This window comes from Bombus affinis, chromosome 7, assembly GCF_024516045.1.
Source record: "Bombus affinis isolate iyBomAffi1 chromosome 7, iyBomAffi1.2, whole genome shotgun sequence".
Taxonomy (NCBI): Eukaryota; Metazoa; Arthropoda; class Insecta; order Hymenoptera; family Apidae; genus Bombus; species Bombus affinis.
Window position 1 is genome coordinate 14,651,721 of NC_066350.1, and position 18,717 is coordinate 14,670,437.

General features: G+C 27.2%; 6 protein-coding genes across 10 annotated transcripts; 3 read left to right on the forward strand and 3 right to left on the reverse strand.

The window, feature by feature from the left end:
- Positions 1-2: 2 nt before the first annotated feature.
- Positions 3-1,068, forward strand: LOC126918597 (mitochondrial import receptor subunit TOM20 homolog). The gene is made up of 4 exons (XM_050726663.1): positions 3-229; positions 547-638; positions 720-893; positions 966-1,068. Exons 1-4 carry the CDS (start codon positions 103-105, stop codon positions 1,008-1,010), a joined length of 438 nt encoding a protein of 145 aa, XP_050582620.1. The 5' UTR covers positions 3-102; the 3' UTR covers positions 1,011-1,068.
- A 1,104-nt stretch (positions 1,069-2,172) lies between these two features.
- Positions 2,173-6,336, reverse strand: LOC126918592 (porphobilinogen deaminase). Its single transcript, XM_050726652.1, has 6 exons — positions 5,601-6,336; positions 5,042-5,114; positions 4,504-4,687; positions 3,815-4,085; positions 3,379-3,695; positions 2,173-3,299 (listed from the first exon to the last, which is right to left on the reverse strand). The coding sequence occupies exons 1-6, from the start codon at positions 5,652-5,654 to the stop codon at positions 3,125-3,127; spliced, it is 1,074 nt and encodes a 357-aa protein (XP_050582609.1). The 5' UTR covers positions 5,655-6,336; the 3' UTR covers positions 2,173-3,124.
- A 252-nt stretch (positions 6,337-6,588) lies between these two features.
- LOC126918589 (BRO1 domain-containing protein BROX-like) lies at positions 6,589-9,174 on the reverse strand. The gene is made up of 7 exons (XM_050726649.1): positions 9,025-9,174; positions 8,638-8,868; positions 8,471-8,566; positions 8,211-8,389; positions 7,946-8,121; positions 7,646-7,878; positions 6,589-7,557 (listed from the first exon to the last, which is right to left on the reverse strand). The coding sequence occupies exons 1-7, from the start codon at positions 9,123-9,125 to the stop codon at positions 7,311-7,313; spliced, it is 1,263 nt and encodes a 420-aa protein (XP_050582606.1). The 5' UTR covers positions 9,126-9,174; the 3' UTR covers positions 6,589-7,310.
- A 36-nt stretch (positions 9,175-9,210) lies between these two features.
- On the forward strand, positions 9,211-11,594 carry LOC126918596 (lactoylglutathione lyase). Of its 3 annotated transcripts, none has more exons than XM_050726660.1 (4): positions 9,211-9,358; positions 10,588-10,883; positions 10,959-11,026; positions 11,116-11,594. In XM_050726660.1, the coding sequence occupies exons 1-4, from the start codon at positions 9,260-9,262 to the stop codon at positions 11,301-11,303; spliced, it is 651 nt and encodes a 216-aa protein (XP_050582617.1). In that variant the 5' UTR covers positions 9,211-9,259; the 3' UTR covers positions 11,304-11,594. The 3 variants fall into 3 exon arrangements, with proteins under 3 accessions (XP_050582617.1, XP_050582619.1, XP_050582618.1); XM_050726662.1 differs by lacking the exon at positions 9,211-9,358 and adding an exon at positions 9,525-9,988; XM_050726661.1 differs by lacking the exon at positions 9,211-9,358 and adding an exon at positions 10,012-10,264.
- Positions 11,595-11,738: 144 nt separating this feature from the next.
- Positions 11,739-14,616, forward strand: LOC126918584 (tubulin-specific chaperone E). 3 transcript variants are annotated; one of them, XM_050726639.1, is made up of 8 exons: positions 11,739-11,836; positions 12,208-12,390; positions 12,465-12,854; positions 12,935-13,216; positions 13,337-13,466; positions 13,534-13,822; positions 13,905-14,122; positions 14,436-14,616. In XM_050726639.1, exons 1-8 carry the CDS (start codon positions 11,742-11,744, stop codon positions 14,526-14,528), a joined length of 1,680 nt encoding a protein of 559 aa, XP_050582596.1. In that variant the 5' UTR covers positions 11,739-11,741; the 3' UTR covers positions 14,529-14,616. The 3 variants fall into 3 exon arrangements, with proteins under 3 accessions (XP_050582596.1, XP_050582597.1, XP_050582598.1); XM_050726640.1 differs by having other exon boundaries at positions 11,787-11,905; XM_050726641.1 differs by having other exon boundaries at positions 11,822-12,032.
- Positions 14,617-14,725: 109 nt separating this feature from the next.
- LOC126918583 (general transcription and DNA repair factor IIH helicase subunit XPD) lies at positions 14,726-18,164 on the reverse strand. The gene is made up of 13 exons (XM_050726638.1): positions 17,999-18,164; positions 17,823-17,922; positions 17,499-17,753; positions 17,187-17,420; positions 16,988-17,111; positions 16,821-16,917; positions 16,616-16,749; positions 16,021-16,550; positions 15,785-15,960; positions 15,439-15,718; positions 15,246-15,356; positions 15,078-15,176; positions 14,726-15,015 (listed from the first exon to the last, which is right to left on the reverse strand). The coding sequence occupies exons 1-13, from the start codon at positions 18,001-18,003 to the stop codon at positions 14,881-14,883; spliced, it is 2,280 nt and encodes a 759-aa protein (XP_050582595.1). The 5' UTR covers positions 18,004-18,164; the 3' UTR covers positions 14,726-14,880.
- Positions 18,165-18,717: the final 553 nt, after the last annotated feature.

Sequence of the window (18,717 nt, forward strand, 5' to 3'; positions counted from 1 at the left end):
TTCTATACGTTTGATAGCAGACGCAGCCTTTTCTAGACTGGCCTATGTTCAGTAAGGAGTTTGTAAATTTCGTCATTGTAAGATATAAATTTCTCTATTAGGATGACCATGATTTCAAAGGCTGCAGTGGGTATTGCTGTTGGCATAGCTGGAATTTTTGTTGGATATTGCTTTTATTTCGATCAAAAGCGTCGTAGTGATCCAGATTTCAAAAAGAAATTGCGTGAACGTAAGTCAAGCTATTAGGTAGTTTTTCCAAACCATGTGATACATAGCTTATCCATGTTATTTATAATTCTGTATAAAAAACACTTGTAATATTTGTCAATTATTTTAATAACAAACTATTCATAAAAATAATTCGTTATTTTCAGAAAATTATATTTTTTTATTTTATTAAATTTCATATCATTGTTAATATTTTAGAGTCTCTTACCAATATACTTTAAGATTTGAAAATAGTATTTCAATATATAAATTACTTGTCATATTGATATTATATATACTAGATATATAAAGCTTAATATTATTATTTCATGCTTGTAGGTAGAAAAGCAAAGAAACAAGCCCAGAGTTCTACTTCAAAAATCCAAGATTTGAAAGACCATGAAGTAGTACAAAGATTTTTCTTACAAGAGGTAATATTATATTTGTTAACTGTTTATCAAATATTAGTTAATTAGTTTTCTTTTATTATATTATCATAATATGTTTTAAAGGTCCAATTAGGAGAAGAAATGCTTACTTGTGGTGATGTAGAAGGAGGAATTGAACACTTAGGAAATGCAGTTGCAGTTTGTGGACAACCTGCACAGTTGTTACAAGTTCTTCAAAAGACACTGCCACCACAAATTTTTCACCTTTTATTACAACGATTACAACCTATTAGCCAGGTATGTATCAGAACTAATTTTTTAATAGGGACAATGAAAGGGGAAAATTTGGTTTCTCACTTATTGTTACAGAAACTATCAACTCACATTGCAATGGCTGAGGAAGATGTTGAGTAAAATACTATACAAATTGCGTTGAATATTCCAAAAAATAAAATCAAACCATTAGTAGAAAGTGTATGTTTTTTTTGATGATGTAGACATTTGTGTGTCTTTAATCTGGTCAAGCTTTTTAATTATATGTCTTATTCTCCTTGACTAAACTTCCATATTCCTTAATTGTATATTATTAAGTAAAAACGTGATTACTTATATGCATTTAAATTATAAATGGAAGAAATTCTTGTATTCATTTCTAAATACAATCTCTATTTAAAAATTTTCATTAGCTATTTTTAAAGTTGAGACTGCCACAATAATGAGTTATAGTGTGCAGACTAAGTATGTGTTAATTAAAATGGCAGAAGATACATATATATAACACACAGATTCTAGAAAGATCTCTAGTCACACAAGATTTTCTTTATACGATATGAATATAATAAATTGTTCATATTTGTTAAATGTTTCACAATTTTAAGAGTGAGCAGAAGTATAAAAGTAATTAAGGAGTGCATTGATCTTATTATAAAGGTTAATATAATTAGTGCTATAGAAGTTTCAAAATAATTTTATGTATTGTTTGTTGTAACATGTTGAAATATTATACTCCCTTAAAAAGGAATTCATGTGAAATGTGATCCTAAATAACATGTTATTTCCTAGAAGCATTTACAAATGGCTAAAAGAATACTATTATGACTATATATTCATAATGAATATATTTTATAAAATTTGCACAAATTTATGCAAATATATATTCTACCTTGTGAATATAAAATTAATATCCTTGTAATAGATGTATCATTATAAGCATATGTACATGACATTATTTTCAACGGTACTCACTAGCATACTAAACACTTTATAATTATTTTTTGTATAAAAAAATGTTCTATTCTTATAAAGTAAAGGCAATAAGAAAGAATCTGTTTATATCTTAGTATTTAGCAAAAACTGTTTTTCTTAAAAAACTGTATCATGCGGAATTAAATAAATGTTATTAATAAAAAGAGGAATACATTCAGTAATACCTTCTGTATTAAAAAATTTTAATGTATATAATGTAATTTATGTAATTATTTTAAAAAAGGGATGGAATATCAAAATTAAGATTTGAAAGTATTTTTTACAAAGAAATTATCAAACATATTTTCTTTTAATAAAACAAAATATAATATAATATGTTATGTCCTTTAATTCCCCTTAACATAACTACATTATACAATGTTTTACAAATATTATTTCTATTAACTATAGAGTTATCTGATCAGTCACTGCCGCTATACAGGTAGCTCCTAATCAATGTACAAATGTACAATTTCATCTCTTCAGACAGCAAAATGAATGAACACATACCCTTGATATAACGGATAAAGGTAAAAGGAAGCAATAAAGTATCAAAAAAGTGCCCACAGTAAGAATAAAAAACGAGAAATACATATGTATAGGTGTAATGATGAAATTTTTGAATCGAGAAAAATTGTCTTACAATGCTTTGCAATGATAAATTAACTCGTTATCATCGTTATAATCATTTAACAAATTAAAATGTGAATACTAGATTTTGTATATTTTTCATGATATAATATTCTGTAAACATATTTCATCCTAATACCTATGTTAATATAATTAGTTTTCTTGATAATGATATTTGTATTTAAAAAATAGACAATATTTACATGTATATATAAAGTTTCCAAATATATCTCCTTTGTATTTATAACTTTGTTTCAACAGGTTAAATGGTGCAAATTATTATAAATAATGCAATAACATTTTGTATAATTTGAAAATTATAATACGGCAGTGTATAGCTTTTACTTAAATTGTATTTAATATTATAATCAGTTCTGTACAATTCTTTTTACATTTACAAAGCGATAAACGGGATACAATTTGAGCAATTAAATATAGTTATCACAATGAACATTGTGAAATATATGATATATGATAAACCTTCTTAATCATTTTAAATTATGATAAAGTGTGCAATAATATACTATGAAACTTTTATAAGTTAGGTTTTCTAAATTAATTGAATATCAGAATTAAAATTTTTGAATTCCGTACTTTTTAAATTTGTTTTCATCATCAAGAAAAACTAATTTATATATCGCAGTTTATGAGCGCTATTTTGAGTTTAAAATTTCATTCCTTGCTTCTGCCATAACATCCAGAGCGTTTTTTTGTATAAGAATTTTCCCAAGATCTTTACCGAGCTCTTCAGCACCCAAAAGACTTAAATTGCTTACTTTGCCAGGTGCAACACTACAGTACAGTTGTGGTTCTCGATATGGACATTTTCTATCATGCAACAAATGAAAATTTTATGAATAACATAATATATTCATTATAATATAATCTATTTAACTGATTTGCTTACTTTGGAGGTTCTCCATCATCATCAGGTATATAAAGCTTACTTTCAGAAGTACATTTGACAATTTTCTGCCCATCTAAAGACCACACAGCACCAGTAAGCGTAAGAGTTTTGTTTTTTAAATTTGAAGAAACAGCAACTGGTGCTGAACATCCACCACCTAATGTCTTTAGAAAAGAACGTTCACATACACATCTTAAAGTTGTTTCCACATCATATAATGGCTCTAAAAGAGACAATATTTTCCAATCTGTCTCTCGACATTCAACCCCTAGTGCACCTTGTCCAACAGCATATAGTGCTTCTTCTGGTTCCAGTATCTATCAGAATAAAATGTAATAAAAAATGCAGAAATTTTTATTATGAAATTATTATAATTTCGATATATAATGAAAAATAAAATTATTATAATTTTATACAAAACTGTAGTAAAAATCACCTGATTTATTCTATTCTCCCAATTCAACCTTTTTAAACCAGCAACTGCCAAAATAATTGCTGCAAAAGGACCATTTTCATCATCTAGTTTTCTTAATCTAGTATTTAAATTGCCACGAATATTTTCCACTTTTAAGTGTGGCATATTTCTAGCTAACTGGGCTGTTCTACGCAATGAACTAGTACCAATCACACTACCTTTTGGTAGGGTAGATAATGTTTCATTTTTGTACTTCTTAGACATAACAACTGCATCACGTGGATCTTCACGTCTATAAAAATATTTACTTAAAATTTCAAAAGCTTTACTTTATCTTGTAAACTTAATGAAATGTAAACTTAATGAAATGTACAAAATATACACAGTAAAATTATAAGAAGAATATTTTGAAAACATATTATATATTGTCAGATATTATAGTAACATTTTTTGCCATTAAACATAAACACAAGAAAGAGATATTAAAGTTAAATAATATATATGAAAGTGCTGCACTTAATAAAATTTAACCAGAATAATCTACATAGACTATAGACAATACATATTTTACATATGTAGTACGTTGCTTTCATGAATATGATAATTTTATTACAAATTTAAATTCTAAATAAACCACCATTTTGAAGTAGCAAAACATGAATAGAATATTACATTTGCTTGCAATATCATTAACTTTATTTTATACTCACTTTAATATAGCACCTAATGCCATTCCTTCTGGTAATGATGTTGGTAAATCTTTTAATGAATGTACAACAAAATCAACACGACCACTTTCAAGGGCAAGTTCTAATTCCTCTGTAAATAAAGATTTTTCCCCAATTTTAGGTAAAGATTTATCTAAGATTTTATCTCCTTTGGTCACCATTGTAACTGTAAATTAAATTCATAATTTGTTATTCAAAAGTTCATTAAAGATTTCCATAGAAACAAGTTGTCTACAGATAAATACATATATAAGAAGTCATATAGGTATTTCTTATATAAGTTTGTATATAATGTCTGCTATGATTTATATATTATATAAGAGTGTTAATTTTAATGTGTATGTGTGTATGTCTGTGCATGTGCGTAATGATTATTTATTAACAATGACAATATAAACAAATTTTGAAGCATATATATACATGCTTTGTATATTATAATAAATAAATGTTTAATAAATTATTAATAAACAAATTTTAGAATTTTAAACAAATAAAAGTTTGTATATATAATTTTACTTACTTATTTTAAATTCACTTGTTGGATGATACTCTTTTAAACATTCTATTACATATTTTGTTTGTTTCAAAGCCAACTGAAATAATTATAATGATATTTAAAATTTAGTGTAAAATATGCAGTTATATTTGTACTATATATATTTGATAAGGCATACTGCATACTACAGATTCAAAATACATAGTATAAAATAAATACTAAATATTTTCCAATACATCAGGATACAATATTAAAAACTGCTGACTAATGTACATTCAAGAACAATAATTATCTTATGACATTTTATAAATTATATATTATGTCATTTGCGTGTCAAGTATAATTTATAACTCTTTAAAATGGATGAGAAGAGCTATTTTAAGATAAAGCTATGGAAAAAATATTGTTTTTTATCCTTTTTACATTCTGAAGAATAATTAGAGAGCGTATTTATCTAGTTATTATTATTTCCAATCATATCAAATTTTGCAAATTACAGCAGTAATTAATGGTAAGCTATAAGAATATAACAAAATCATACTTTCTCTTTTCTTATAAAAAATTAACGTATTTGTACATTTACCTCGCTTTTCCGAGACCCAACTCGGATTACGTCACGTGTGTCCGTACTCGTCATTATGGCAACTCAAATTTCTGTTCTTTTCGTATGTTAATAACCATATAATATTATCAACAATAATTATTATATAACAAGCTTATCTTATTTTGGAATGTTGCAAATGTACATTTATGTCCAAGAGACATAAGGAATTGAATTAGGTCAAAGACACGGACAACTTTCACTATACTTGCAAGTAATGTCTGACGCGAACATACAGCAATTTCAATATTTAAAAGAAAGAGTTGTATATCTCAGAATTCTCATGGCTATTATATAAAAGTTTGGAGTTTATTTCACAGTTACTGACACTGCAGCAGAAGGTGAATATAATTAAAAATATATATATGGAAGAAACTACATCCTTATGCACGTCATACTTTTACTGCACAAAGACACTACAGAATGTGAATAATACGACTTGAATGGAAGCGACGATACACGACCGACGACTGACAATGAGTGGAGGCAGTGTTACCAGATTCGAGTTAGGTTCGGGTTAGGTTGGAGTTAGGTTCGGGTTAGGTCCGGGTTAAGTGTAGAAGTAGAATCCACTTATCAATAGTAGTGTATAATCATGAAGTGGAATGCTTCTTAATGCGTACAGCAAATGTAACATTCGATAAAGATAGCGCAATATTTGATAAGTTTATTTTATGAAATTAAATATTTTGACTTTTAAATAAAAATATTTTTAAATTACATTTTTATTTCTGACATGTATTTATGAAATATTAAACGGAAATCACAACACTGTTTTGGTAAATAGCATCATATATTTTACGAATTTTAATTTATAATATTTAAAAAATAAATTTAGTTTACATGTAAAAACAAACATATATACATAATTAGGTACATTGATAAAATTCTAATTAATGATATATATGTATACGTAATTATATACATGTATATATAAAAATTAGAAATAAATATTTTATATATAACATAATTGCACTTTTCTATATAGTTTTAATAAATATAAAACATAATTTCACAAAGTATTTTTCATTATGTACAATATTAATATTATATTGTAGATACATAAGATACTTCTTTGGAAAAATAGATTTCATAAAAAATATTTTATGAAAAACAGTTATATTTTTTTATTAATTATATTTCCATGAAACGTAGTTTTTGTTACTATATTATTATGCTCTAACCTGCCAAACATTGACTAGCTTGTATAGGGATGTAAAAATTAAGAAAAAAAAAAGAATTTTATCTCTAATATGTCTAATTTTTTATATAAATAAAATGATAATAATATCTTATGTATTCAATATGAAAATGGGACAATTACATTACATATATAATATATATGATATAACTAATATTAGTAAAATAAAATAAAGATATTAGAAATATATAAAGATATATTTCTTTTTATGGATGTGAAAATATTTTTGCTTATGTTAATATGTAACTTAGTTCGTGCAGGAATTTTTAATTAAGACTAGTTATATATATGTAATATTCAATGCACAAGCTAAACCAATTAAGTTTTAAATGGTAGTTGAATACTATATTGTCAGTTTGCACTTTACTAAACGCATAAGCGAATTTTTATAAATAAATTAATAGATTAATTTTGTGATAACATTGTATGTTTCATTGATAAAAAAAAAGCGCTAAACTTAATTTACCACCTGTATTTCTGCATTAAACAATTTATTGCAATAAACATCCACTTGTATTCTTTGGATCTTTGGTAGTTTGATGAATTGAATCTTCTTTAACAGGAGGTAAATTTTGTTCTTTTTCTAGTTTAGCAGGGTTTAATCCAGACAATGTTCTATATACATCCAAGTTCCATATAGGATGATGTGATTGCATTTGAAAATCAATTGGACTTACTAAACCAAAAGTAGCTTTTGTATCCAATGTTGGAACCTCCCCTGGTATTGTATGATGATAACTTTTAAAGTACAAATTATTAAAATTAAATTTTATTCAGAAGTTGCTTCCTTTAATCTGAGAGAGAGAGAGAGAGATATGATACTTACATTAAACCATTTTCACGGTTACATTTATCAAGAGTAAGTTTTACTATAGGTGTTAGGCGTTTAAATACAGCATGTTGATCTGGCTTTACTCTAGGTGCTGGTCCATTTATTTTTCCATACTCCTGACATAATGTCTTTGCTTTCTTTAAACATGCTTCACTTTCCTGTAAGGCTTTAATTGCTTCTCCACACTTATCCATAGATAATAAATTCTCACCACAATAATTATAAGCCTATAAAGTTTAATTGTGTAAGAAATTTGTATTTTTTCATATTTATAACTTTTAATAATTTATTTACATAGGATTGATAAAATGCTGCTTTGAGTTCCAGATATTTAATCCACTGTGCTGATATCTCTGCTTTAAATGGACGTAAGGTATTAGCAGCATCCAGAAATAATTTACTTGTTTCATTAGCTAGTGCTGATATTAAATTAGCATTATGTTTTAGTTCCACTGCTCTGGCTACTGTCACTATAACATAATATGAGTAGACATCTGTTCATTAACATCTGAAAAATGATAAATGATGTATAATATTATGAATTTATTCATTGTTCAACCTTCCTGTGCTTCCGCTGTACATTGATTCACATATGCATTTATTATTCTTGGATCTAGATCACTTCCTAATGGTGGAGGATTTGCCAATTGTGGTAAAAATTCTGTTTGTACAAAAGTAAATATTCCTGCAGCCCGTCTTAGCATAGTATGTACATCTTTTGCTTCATTCATATTTATACTAAATTGTAGTGATGGTACTTCTTGTAATATTACTTATTTTACATTTCTGGTTATTTTATATCTTACTGCTTATACTTACTCATCCTTGGCAGCAATCATTGCAGCATGTTTCATGAACCAAAGTCCTACATTCATGCTCATATTAGCTGCTTCATAAACAGAATCAGCACTAGAACTATAATAGATATTTTAAATTATATGGTAAAACTATATTTTGGATTAAATAAATGTAAAAGAATATATTACTAGGTACTTGATCCCAATAAAGTGTGTGTCCACTTATATACAATAACATTTCTAAGTTTGCTAGGATTAGGTCTGCCAACATGTTCAGATTGTTCTGCAGCAGAATTTATTTCCCATATAAATCCATACACTAAGCTTAAATAGCTATGAAAGGCTGGTTCTATAGTATCACTTGAATTATTTGCATTTTTTATTAACTCCAAAAGACGACTTCTTGATAATCTTAGATCACTATAATGAACAATATAATACAATATAACATTGATAATATTATATTTTATTATTTGAAATAAATTTTTTATAATATAATGAAAATATTTGAAATATTTATCAAGCATATGTAGAATTAAATGCGTTTAATTTAATTTCTTCATAAATATAGCTAACCTGCATAGTTTTCTTGTAGCATCAGTAGGATCAGTTATTTTTAATTCGAATTTTTGATTTGTCGTGGCTTTTAGCACGTTACGATGAAACCAATGTGCCATTTTACTAACAATTTAAATTAACGTGTTCTCTTTGATATTATCAGAGTACTTATAACCAATCTCTTCGATTTGACAGATAAAGGAAATCGAAGTAAAGCAGACAGCACAACACAACTACATAAACGTTATACTCAATGAAAGATATTCCACTTTTTGCGCAAATCTTCGCACACTTCCGCTCTGTGTGTCAGCGTGTAACCAAGAGTCGGCCGTCATATTTATTTTCTAAAAAGGTAAAAAATATATCAAAAAACAATGTATGTATAGCAATAGATAACATTTTAGATACATAATAATATATGTCGTATCTCATTATTGGTATGATAATTGTGTCTTAACAAAATTCACACATTTGTTATTTAACCTATACAATTTTGGTGAAATATATAACATATACAGTGGCTCGCGAAAGTATTCGAACGCTTACACTTACAAATATCAATTAATAAAATGAGGTACTAAATTAATTTGTTAAAACAATTTGGTATCTATAGTAACGGGAAAATCTAAAGATTACATCAGTAAAATTTGAAAACGATTCGACAATATAGACAGGAGTTATGATAGATTTGTTACAAACATTCATGATAAATATCTCACAAAAATATTCGAATGCTGTAACACTGTTGATAGTTTTTCATCTTCCTTTGCACCGAATGTAAACATCATTGCTAAATGAAAATATTGGTACGTTCACTTGATGTTAGGATATCGTCTCAGTAACAGTAACGTAAAAGTGTGCACAATAGTATTTAAAATAAATACCAAAAGATTTAAAACAAAAAAGTGTGAAAGAGAAATAATATTCCGATTACATGAAAACGGCAAATCATATAACGAGATTGCCTGAATTGTGAACAGGAGTAAGTCCACAATACATTATATAATAAAAAAGTCAAAGAATGAGGGGACACTTGCAAACAAAGATCGATCAGGTCGACCAAAGAAATTGACTGGAAGAGAGGAGAAAGTTATCATTCGCGAATTAAAAAAAAAATCCTACTAAATCCGCTCCTCAACTCGCAAATGCGGTAGCTGATATGTTTCATAAAAAAGTTCACCCGGAATTATGTCGACGAATCTTACGAAACAATGATTTTCATGGCAGAGTTCCGCGAAAGAAGTCATATATTAATGCGGTAAATCATAAAAAAAGATTGACTTTTGCAAAAACCTATGTTAATAAAGATATCAAATTTTTATTTATTAGAAATAAATTCTCGTTTTTAAATTAATTATATTTTAATTTTCTTATCAGCTTTTCAATCTCTTTGTATTTCGTAAAAATATTCTTACAATATGTAATGTCCTTGAAATCTAATGATATTTTATCTACAGGCTGATAAAATTGAGAGATATCACAAAGAAATGTAACTGCAGAGTTTCTTTTATATAAATTTATTATTATCATTAATCATGATGTAATACTTAAATAAATCTGTTATTATTTTTCTTTTTTTAGATGGGTGAACACACAGGCTTAACAAACTGTGAAGCTCGGGAACTTTGCAAAAAGCCTGACCCAGCGACAAATGGTTATATAATGCAACAAACAATGTATCGTATTAAAGATCCAAGAAAATCATTACCTTTTTATACCGAAGTACTCGGTATGCAGTTATTACAGAAACTTGACTTTCCTGAAATGAAATTCTCTCTGTACTTTTTGGGATATGAAAATCCAAAAGACATACCTACTGATAAGAGAGAAAGTATTGAATGGACATTTAGTCGTAAAGCTACTTTAGAACTTACTCAGTATGTTTAAAAATATATATAGTCTAACATATTAACTTAAATTTATTAGAATTAATTTTGGCTACTTGTTTGTAGTAATTGGGGTACAGAAACTGATCCTGATCCTAAATACCATAATGGGAATACTGAACCTAGAGGATTTGGTAATATACTCTTTAACTATTATATAATTGTTGATATATAAAACAAAAAATTGTTATATACATGTACAACATATTCCCTTAATTTGTAGGTCACATTGGAATCACAGTACCTGATGTAGAAAAAGCATGTAAAAGATTCGAAATGTTAAATGTGGAATTTGTAAAGAAACCTAATGATGGTAACATGAAAGGAATTGCTTTTATCAAAGATCCAGATGGTTATTGGATTGAAATTTTAAATCCAGTAAATATTGCAAATTTAGTACCAAATCAATAAAGGATCTGGTATAATGTAATTCTTTTGAATACTCACAAATGTATAAATTTCATCAAACAAAACAATCAGAACTAAACCAAATCATTTTTATGCATATGTATATTTAATTTTATATGTACATGTACATGTGCATAGTAAAATTGTAAGATTGTAATTATTCATATTTATGTATATTTTATAGCACCTGTACATTATTATATTACGTTGTGTTATATGTATAATTTATGTATAATGTAACATCTAATTATTCTTTAGTAAATAAAATCAAAATATTTATTTTTAAACAATCAACTTTTTGTAAAAATCGATTCACATAAATTTTCCCCCGTTTTGTATATAAGTATATATAGTTTTAAATATGATTTCATTCTATTTGACTATCTTTCATGCATGAAATCGAGTGAATGGAAAGTGTAGAAAATTACTATTGGTTCATCTATGTATAGTAACATGTCAAACATATACACGCATACATACACATACATAATATTATTTGAGTGGAGTATCTTACGCTACAGAGTTCCTAGTCCTAGGTATCTTAACTGTACACAACAGAGAAATGTCATATTACCGTATATGACTTTTAATTTTGATTAAATCATGTCTGTATAGCCACTTATATTTGACCTAAGTATTATTTGCAATAGTATCCTGTGATAATCTTTTCTCGTTTATATCATTAATATTTTATTAGCCTCATAATTTTCAATGATCATCTATTACATTGAGGTTAGGTTTCGAACCGCAACATGATATACATCTAGTACACATCTAGTATTTGTTATTAAAAATTATACCGTAAAGAAATTAGAATGATATTTTTCGAATTGTGTCTTTGAAATAAAAAGGATGTACAATTCAAATATATTTTATGATTAATATCATTCAAATTTTTCTCTTTTAGTATGGTAGAAGATAAAAAATATGAAATTGACAGCCGAATTGAGTGTGATGGACATCAAGGTACATTAAAGTACGTTGGTCCTGTTGGTAAAACTAAAGGTTTGTGGCTTGGTATAGATTGGGATGATCCAACACGTGGAAAACACAATGGTACATATGAAGGAGTAAAATATTTTAAAGCTAGGTAAAACCATACAAAAATATAATTATATAATTAATTTAGTTATATATGAATAAAATATTTTTGTTTTGTAATAGGCATCCTACATCAGGTTCATTTATACGACCAGGTAAAGCAAAATTTGGGATTTCTTGTCCTGAAGCTATTAAAATTCGTTATGGCCTTATCAATGATGAATTAGCTGGCATTGACAGAGACACCTTAACAAGCTTACAGAAAGAAATTAATGCACCTTTTTTGGAAGTTGTTGGTTTTTCTAAAGTAAATAAGAAGCAAAGCAAATTTGATCAATTAAAAATTGTGTGGTTAAGAGAACAATGTGTTAGTACTACTGGTAATCCTGGAGAATTAAAAGAATTATGTCCAAATTTGGAAGAATTAGATTTATCTAAAAATTTAATAAATAGTTGGCGAATTATAGCAGATATCTGTTGTCAACTTGACTGTCTTGTTCGGCTTAATCTGAGGTAGATTACCAAAATCTTATTTAAATATGTTAATAATAAGTAATTACCATTGTTAATATCTATTTTTATTATGTATTTAGTGAAAATTATTTACCAACTGAAGAAAATATGGAAATATTAAAAGATTCATTTTTTATGCTTAAATATTTAACTATAGCAAGAATGAACTATAATTGGTTTGACATTCAACGATGTATGAGTATGTTTCCATCTTTGCAAGAACTTTCAGTTTCTTTCAACATTGTTAACATCATACACAAGCCAATAAAAGATGAAAATTTAATGAAAATATGTAAATTAACTCTTGAAGGAAATTTGATATCTAATTGGGATGATATTCTTAAATTGGGATCGCTTCCACGGCAAGTTAATAATTTTGATTGTGTGTGTGTGTGTGTGTGTGTGTGTACCATTGATTATAATTTGTAATAATATATTATTTATTAGTAAGATATTTATATTACATTGAAGATTTTTTACAGTTTAGAGTACCTTAATTTAAATTCCAATAAGATAGACAAAATAAGGTTCCTAACTGTTGAACCAACAGCAAAAACCACAGCCTTTTTTAATCTGCGGCAATTACATATATCGCAAAACAACATATCAGAGGTAAAATAAATATTTATATGATATAGGTAAATTATAAAGTAAAATAATTCGATAATATAATTTATAGTGGCAATCTGTATCAGAATTAGAAAAGCTAAATAATTTGGAAGATTTGAAATTTAGAGAAAATCCTATTTTGAAAAATGAAAATTTAGAAACTGCACGTCAGTTAATCATAGCAAGAATTTCAAAATTAAAATCATTAAATGGCACTGAAATCTTACAAGATGAAAGACGTGGTGCTGAGTATGATTATTTGAAATTATTTCTATCGAAGTGGACCGAAACGGAAAATGATGTAGACAAGAGAAATAGGTTCATAATTGAACACCCTCGATATCCAACATTAGTTGCAAGTAAATAAAAAATACAATTAATACGTTTAAAAGTTAGTACTTCTTTAACTTTTAATCATGATATATTGTTTAAAATTTTTAGAATGTGGAATTTCTGATATTCCATCACCTAAAGTGAAAGTGGAAATGGTTTCTAACGTCATAACAGTAGAGTTTGTATGCCCAGATCATCCAAATCAACCTAGAGGAATTAAAAGAAAACTATTAAAAGATATGGAAGTTCAAAAAGTTATTGGACTTGCGCAACGACTTTTTAGAACTGGAGGAAAAATTCCAAGACTTTCATTTATACAACAAAATGTAATTATAACATTTTACAATTTATATATGTATATTGGGGTATATTTGAGCGAAATAACAAGTTTGCGTTATCGTGTACTTTTTACGTGGAAGAAATTTTTCAAAGACAACCTACTCGGGGAGGGAAGACGGAGTAGTGTGGGATATTTACCCATTACAGTGGCCGTCGTCGGGTGCGACAGGATAGCGTCGGGAACTCATATCGTGCATCTAAATGTATTTACGTGATCATAAACTTACGGGACTTATACATCCTCAATATATATTTGGATTTATTATGTATTTTTTATACTACTTTTATGTAATTTTTTAGCTTTCGAAAGATGAAATACTTCTTGATAAACCGCTTCAGGAACTCCGATACTATTCAATACAAGATGGAGACCAAGTTATTGTAAGATGGTGATATTAAATGAATTTCATAGATGTAATTGTATTTTGTACACTGTTAAGATTTCATCACCATACTTTGTTATTAAACTTTTTTAATTGCATAGATATATTTTCTGTACCCTTAGTGATTTGCTGTACTTTGTTAATTTTTACTGTTAGTTGTGGTTAAATTTTTAAATATTAATTCTATTAATTTATAAAAATCGTATATTATTGGAAAAAATATTTTTCATTGCAAAAATTAATACATTTTATATGTACTATAATATAAATACTATACAAAACACAAGTTGCAGTATATTTTTATACACTATACGTTATGTTAAAAATGGCACAAACTTTGTTATAAATGTCATATTATATATCTAATTTTGTTGCGCCTTCTGTTCAATTTTGCCATATTCTTCTTTTTCAAGTTGTTCTCGTGTCAATAGGGATAATCCCAACTGATTTTCACGTGTAAATGGTTGGGCCATTTGTCGTAACCAACGTTTACTTATCTAAAAGTTACGATTAATAATTACTAATATTTATTTTAGGCGTTCTAAATTTTTAGTTTTACCTGCACAGCTTCCTCGGTTGATAAATTACACAAACTATCAGTTAAATGTTCTTGTATCCATTTTGGTAACTTACTTCGTTTATCCATTCTCGAAAACCTCTAAAAAAATAAATATTGTCAAAGAAATGATTGTTAAAAATTAGAATTATTTGTCATAATTTTTGTTACCTTGTCTGCAAATACCATTATACCGTAATCAGTTTTTCCTCTAATTGCTCTTCCAACGCATTGTGCTGCGTGTCTCATTGCATCAAAAGTTAAAAAATCATTTTCTCTGATCTGTGAGAAGAAAGAAATGGTCATATTATTGATACTATTAATATAAATATTTATAAATCTACAATTTTGTTTAATAACATACTTGAAATTGATCACGAAGATATTCTAATCGTGCTTTTAAAATACGCGATTGTGTATACACATAAGGAATTCCAAACATCAAAACAGCTCTTCCCAAATGATGATCAAAATCAACTCCTTCTGATACTTTGCCACGTGCAACGGAAAGGAGAACAGCACCTCTTCCATTTTCACATGCTCGTATGTAATTTATAAGAGCTAAACTCGTTTCTGCAGAATCCTGAGTTTCAATAAATAATAATTTGTGTCTTTGAAGTTGATCTACCACACCTTGGTCATACCTATAAAAATAAACTATAATTATATTATTATAATGATATTATCAGTATAAATTAATCGAAACAAACCATGCAGCAACGACAGATTCCATGTATAAGTAGGAGGTAAAAAAGCAGACTAAACCATCGGGAACAGTAGCTGCGAATTCAACTAATAGTTGACCATAATTTCTTATAACAGCAACATCTTCTCTTGTTTCATACTTTGATGAAATTGCAACTTGGTCGTTACCTTTCGCTACAATCTGACATTATTTTTGAATTAATTTTTTAGTAATTAATATTCTAAACAATATCACACTTACCATCGGTAAGAGACAAGGTCTGGCTAATGTCATAGTAAAAGATGACATTATGACTGGATGAAAATTTAAAATTTTAGGATACATGTCTAATGGAGACAATGTTCCTGAAGTAATTACTACTGACTGAAATCTATCAAATATAGGTTTTATTGCAATGGATGAATCTAAACAAACAAAATGAAGAATTGGATTTAAAACATTAGGTGTTTTGTCATCAAATGGCTCCACAATAATTGTAAATCCTTTTGTATATGTAGATACTAATGTTGCCAGATGTGTCACTAATATGGCAGGTGAAAAATCGGTTAAATCGGTTATCTCCATAGTACGTAAAAGAGAAGCTAGTCGTTCTGCACAAAATCTTAATGGTTTACGTTCTATTGAAACTTTTGTTTGAACATCTCTCAGAAACGCAGCAGGTGATTCTTGAACTACGTGTTGCACACGTAGACGCGTTTTTAAATATTCTACAAATCGTCTTAAAAAACCGACAAAATGTTCTGCATTTCTAATATTACCAGGGACCACCTCTATAACAAATATATATAAATTAAATCCATAATTATTTTAAACAGATGTAGAATTAAGAATTTACCTTGCAAAATTTCATCTGGTAAGACAGGATTAGCTAAGATAATATCTGTTTCTCTTGCAACATGTGCATCTTTTAATCCTTCTACTAATCTCTCATATTCTTCTTTTAATTTATTTACATCATCCTCTCTCATCCTAAATCACAAATATTTATAATGGCTTTATAATTATATATTAGACAATATAACATTTAAAACATAACTTACTCAGCCACTGTTTTCTCAAGAAGTTGTATATTGGCTGAACTTTTTTCTAAAGTTCTTCTATTAATTTTTACACTCATTGAATCAATGCATACATTATCTAAAATTAATTAAGTAGTTAAACTTTATTTAATTTTTGTCACGTAACTAATGTATTAGCTGCATTGTACCTATATTGTGAGCTTCATCAAATACTACTACAGAACTTTTGCTTAATTCTTTTGACACAGTTTCTGCAATCTTGGGATCTAATAAATAATGATAACTGTACACTACAATCTGGGCATGTAAAATCTAGAATTACACGATAAAAAACATTAGTACTTTATATTGTCTTAAAATAAACAACCTGCTTTCTGAGATACTTACTGTAAACCTTGCAAGAAAATATGGACACCAATTGCGGTCTCTTCCATATTCTTTCAAATCGTCAATAGAATATATTCCTGGTGGCATAAATTGTTCTTTACCTTCCATATCAAATCCTTCATAAAAATTACAAATTGGTGTTGATTCATCATAGTTATGTCTCTCACGAACATATGATGCTGTGAGAGAATGACAACGACCATCAACAATTTTGCCTTCACGTTCTCTGCTTACCTAATTTAAATCTATTGTTAATATACTCATTCATATAAGGCACATTTATGAAAAGCAATTAAGTTTGAAATTAATTACCTCTGGATGAATACACATATTTTTTCGTGAACTAAGAACTAAGCCAACAATTTTAGGTTTACTTCCTGTTTCTTTTTCATAATAATCCATAAGTTTTTTTAATTCTTCTATGACTTTCTCTATTTCTGGTACAGTACGGGAACAATAAATTAATTTTGTCACATCCAATGGATTTTCCAACATATATGCTACAATCAATGATAACAAAGTTATAGTTTTGCCAGTGCCCGATGGCATTTCCAATAAACAGTGCCCCTAAAATTATAAATAAAATTTAAATGTTAATTAATAATTATATGACACAAAAGTGTTGAAAATACATACTTTAGCATCCAGGCCACGTTTGAGCTCGAGCATATATGCATATTGTTCTGGATAAATGTAATCGTAAGGAAAATATACAAGTAAGCCGTCAACGCTGATTCTGTAAATGTAAACATATAGTTAAACTTTCTATTTTAAATAACTAAGAATATTGTTAAATGGATATTTATGATTACTTCATATTTCTATATTTGTTATTAAATAAATAACAATTTTATACACAACAAATATCATTTATTTATTAATATAAAAATCATTAAGTTTCAAACAACGGATAAGGTTATATATATAACGTTATTTGAACTGGTCATTGCACATAAAAGCGAATGCATTACGTTTATACGCTTCATAGATCAACTACGAATCTTGTGTTCGTAAAACAATATTTTTTTTAAATATGTAACAAGAAATTTTTAATGTTCTAAAAGAATAATTGTTTAATTTATTTCAATACAATACATTCTATATTTCAATATATGCATTCAATATGTTGTATAATTGATATTGTATTATTATAATATAGTAATGTAAGATTTAGTATATAAGTTACAAAAATTACATTGAAACACTGCAATATATTACAATTTTGAGATTTTTAATTATATATATTACATAATTTATATTTTATAATTTTATAATCGTTGTTTTGTACTAAATCGGAAGAGAAATAAACACATAAACAAATAACGAGTACTACAATATAGATATAGGTAACACATTAAAAAGTTAATGAAGTCCTACTAATGTGCACTTATGTAAGTAAAGATTATACTAGAATTAATAAGGTTTAGTATAATAAATAATATACGTACATGCAAACATAATTTATATTATGCGTAAGATAGAAAAAATATATAAATTTTTTTATGTACTCTAAAAATAATCAATATTTGAA

Excerpts from the sequence above, each read along its gene's own strand:
- LOC126918592 (XM_050726652.1), bottom strand. The coding sequence starts at position 5,654 with ATGACGAGTACGGACACACGTGACGTAATCCGAGTTGGGTCTCGGAAA. Across the intron at positions 4,086-4,503 it reads GCATTAGGTGCTATATTAAA|ACGTGAAGATCCACGTGATG; the intron begins GTGAGTATAAAA and ends ATATTTTTATAG. Across the intron at positions 3,300-3,378 it reads GATGATGGAGAACCTCCAAA|AAAATGTCCATATCGAGAAC; the intron begins GTAAGCAAATCA and ends GTTGCATGATAG.
- LOC126918597 (XM_050726663.1), top strand. The coding sequence starts at position 103 with ATGACCATGATTTCAAAGGCTGCAGTGGGTATTGCTGTTGGCATAGCT. Across the intron at positions 230-546 it reads CAAAAAGAAATTGCGTGAAC|GTAGAAAAGCAAAGAAACAA; the intron begins GTAAGTCAAGCT and ends TCATGCTTGTAG. Across the intron at positions 894-965 it reads GATTACAACCTATTAGCCAG|AAACTATCAACTCACATTGC; the intron begins GTATGTATCAGA and ends TTATTGTTACAG.
- LOC126918596 (XM_050726660.1), top strand. The coding sequence starts at position 9,260 with ATGAAAGATATTCCACTTTTTGCGCAAATCTTCGCACACTTCCGCTCT. Across the intron at positions 9,359-10,587 it reads CATATTTATTTTCTAAAAAG|ATGGGTGAACACACAGGCTT; the intron begins GTAAAAAATATA and ends TTCTTTTTTTAG. Across the intron at positions 10,884-10,958 it reads GCTACTTTAGAACTTACTCA|TAATTGGGGTACAGAAACTG; the intron begins GTATGTTTAAAA and ends ACTTGTTTGTAG.
- LOC126918583 (XM_050726638.1), bottom strand. Across the intron at positions 15,961-16,020 it reads GACCTTGTCTCTTACCGATG|ATTGTAGCGAAAGGTAACGA; the intron begins GTAAGTGTGATA and ends AAATAATGTCAG. Across the intron at positions 15,357-15,438 it reads ATCTTCGTGATCAATTTCAA|ATCAGAGAAAATGATTTTTT; the intron begins GTATGTTATTAA and ends TTCTTCTCACAG.
- LOC126918589 (XM_050726649.1), bottom strand. The coding sequence starts at position 9,125 with ATGGCACATTGGTTTCATCGTAACGTGCTAAAAGCCACGACAAATCAA. Across the intron at positions 7,879-7,945 it reads CAGCATTTTATCAATCCTAT|GCTTATAATTATTGTGGTGA; the intron begins GTAAATAAATTA and ends TAAACTTTATAG. Across the intron at positions 7,558-7,645 it reads AACCGTGAAAATGGTTTAAT|TTATCATCATACAATACCAG; the intron begins GTAAGTATCATA and ends GTACTTTAAAAG.
- LOC126918584 (XM_050726639.1), top strand. The coding sequence starts at position 11,742 with ATGTATAGTAACATGTCAAACATATACACGCATACATACACATACATA. Across the intron at positions 13,217-13,336 it reads AAATTGGGATCGCTTCCACG|TTTAGAGTACCTTAATTTAA; the intron begins GCAAGTTAATAA and ends GATTTTTTACAG. Across the intron at positions 13,823-13,904 it reads ATATCCAACATTAGTTGCAA|AATGTGGAATTTCTGATATT; the intron begins GTAAATAAAAAA and ends TAAAATTTTTAG.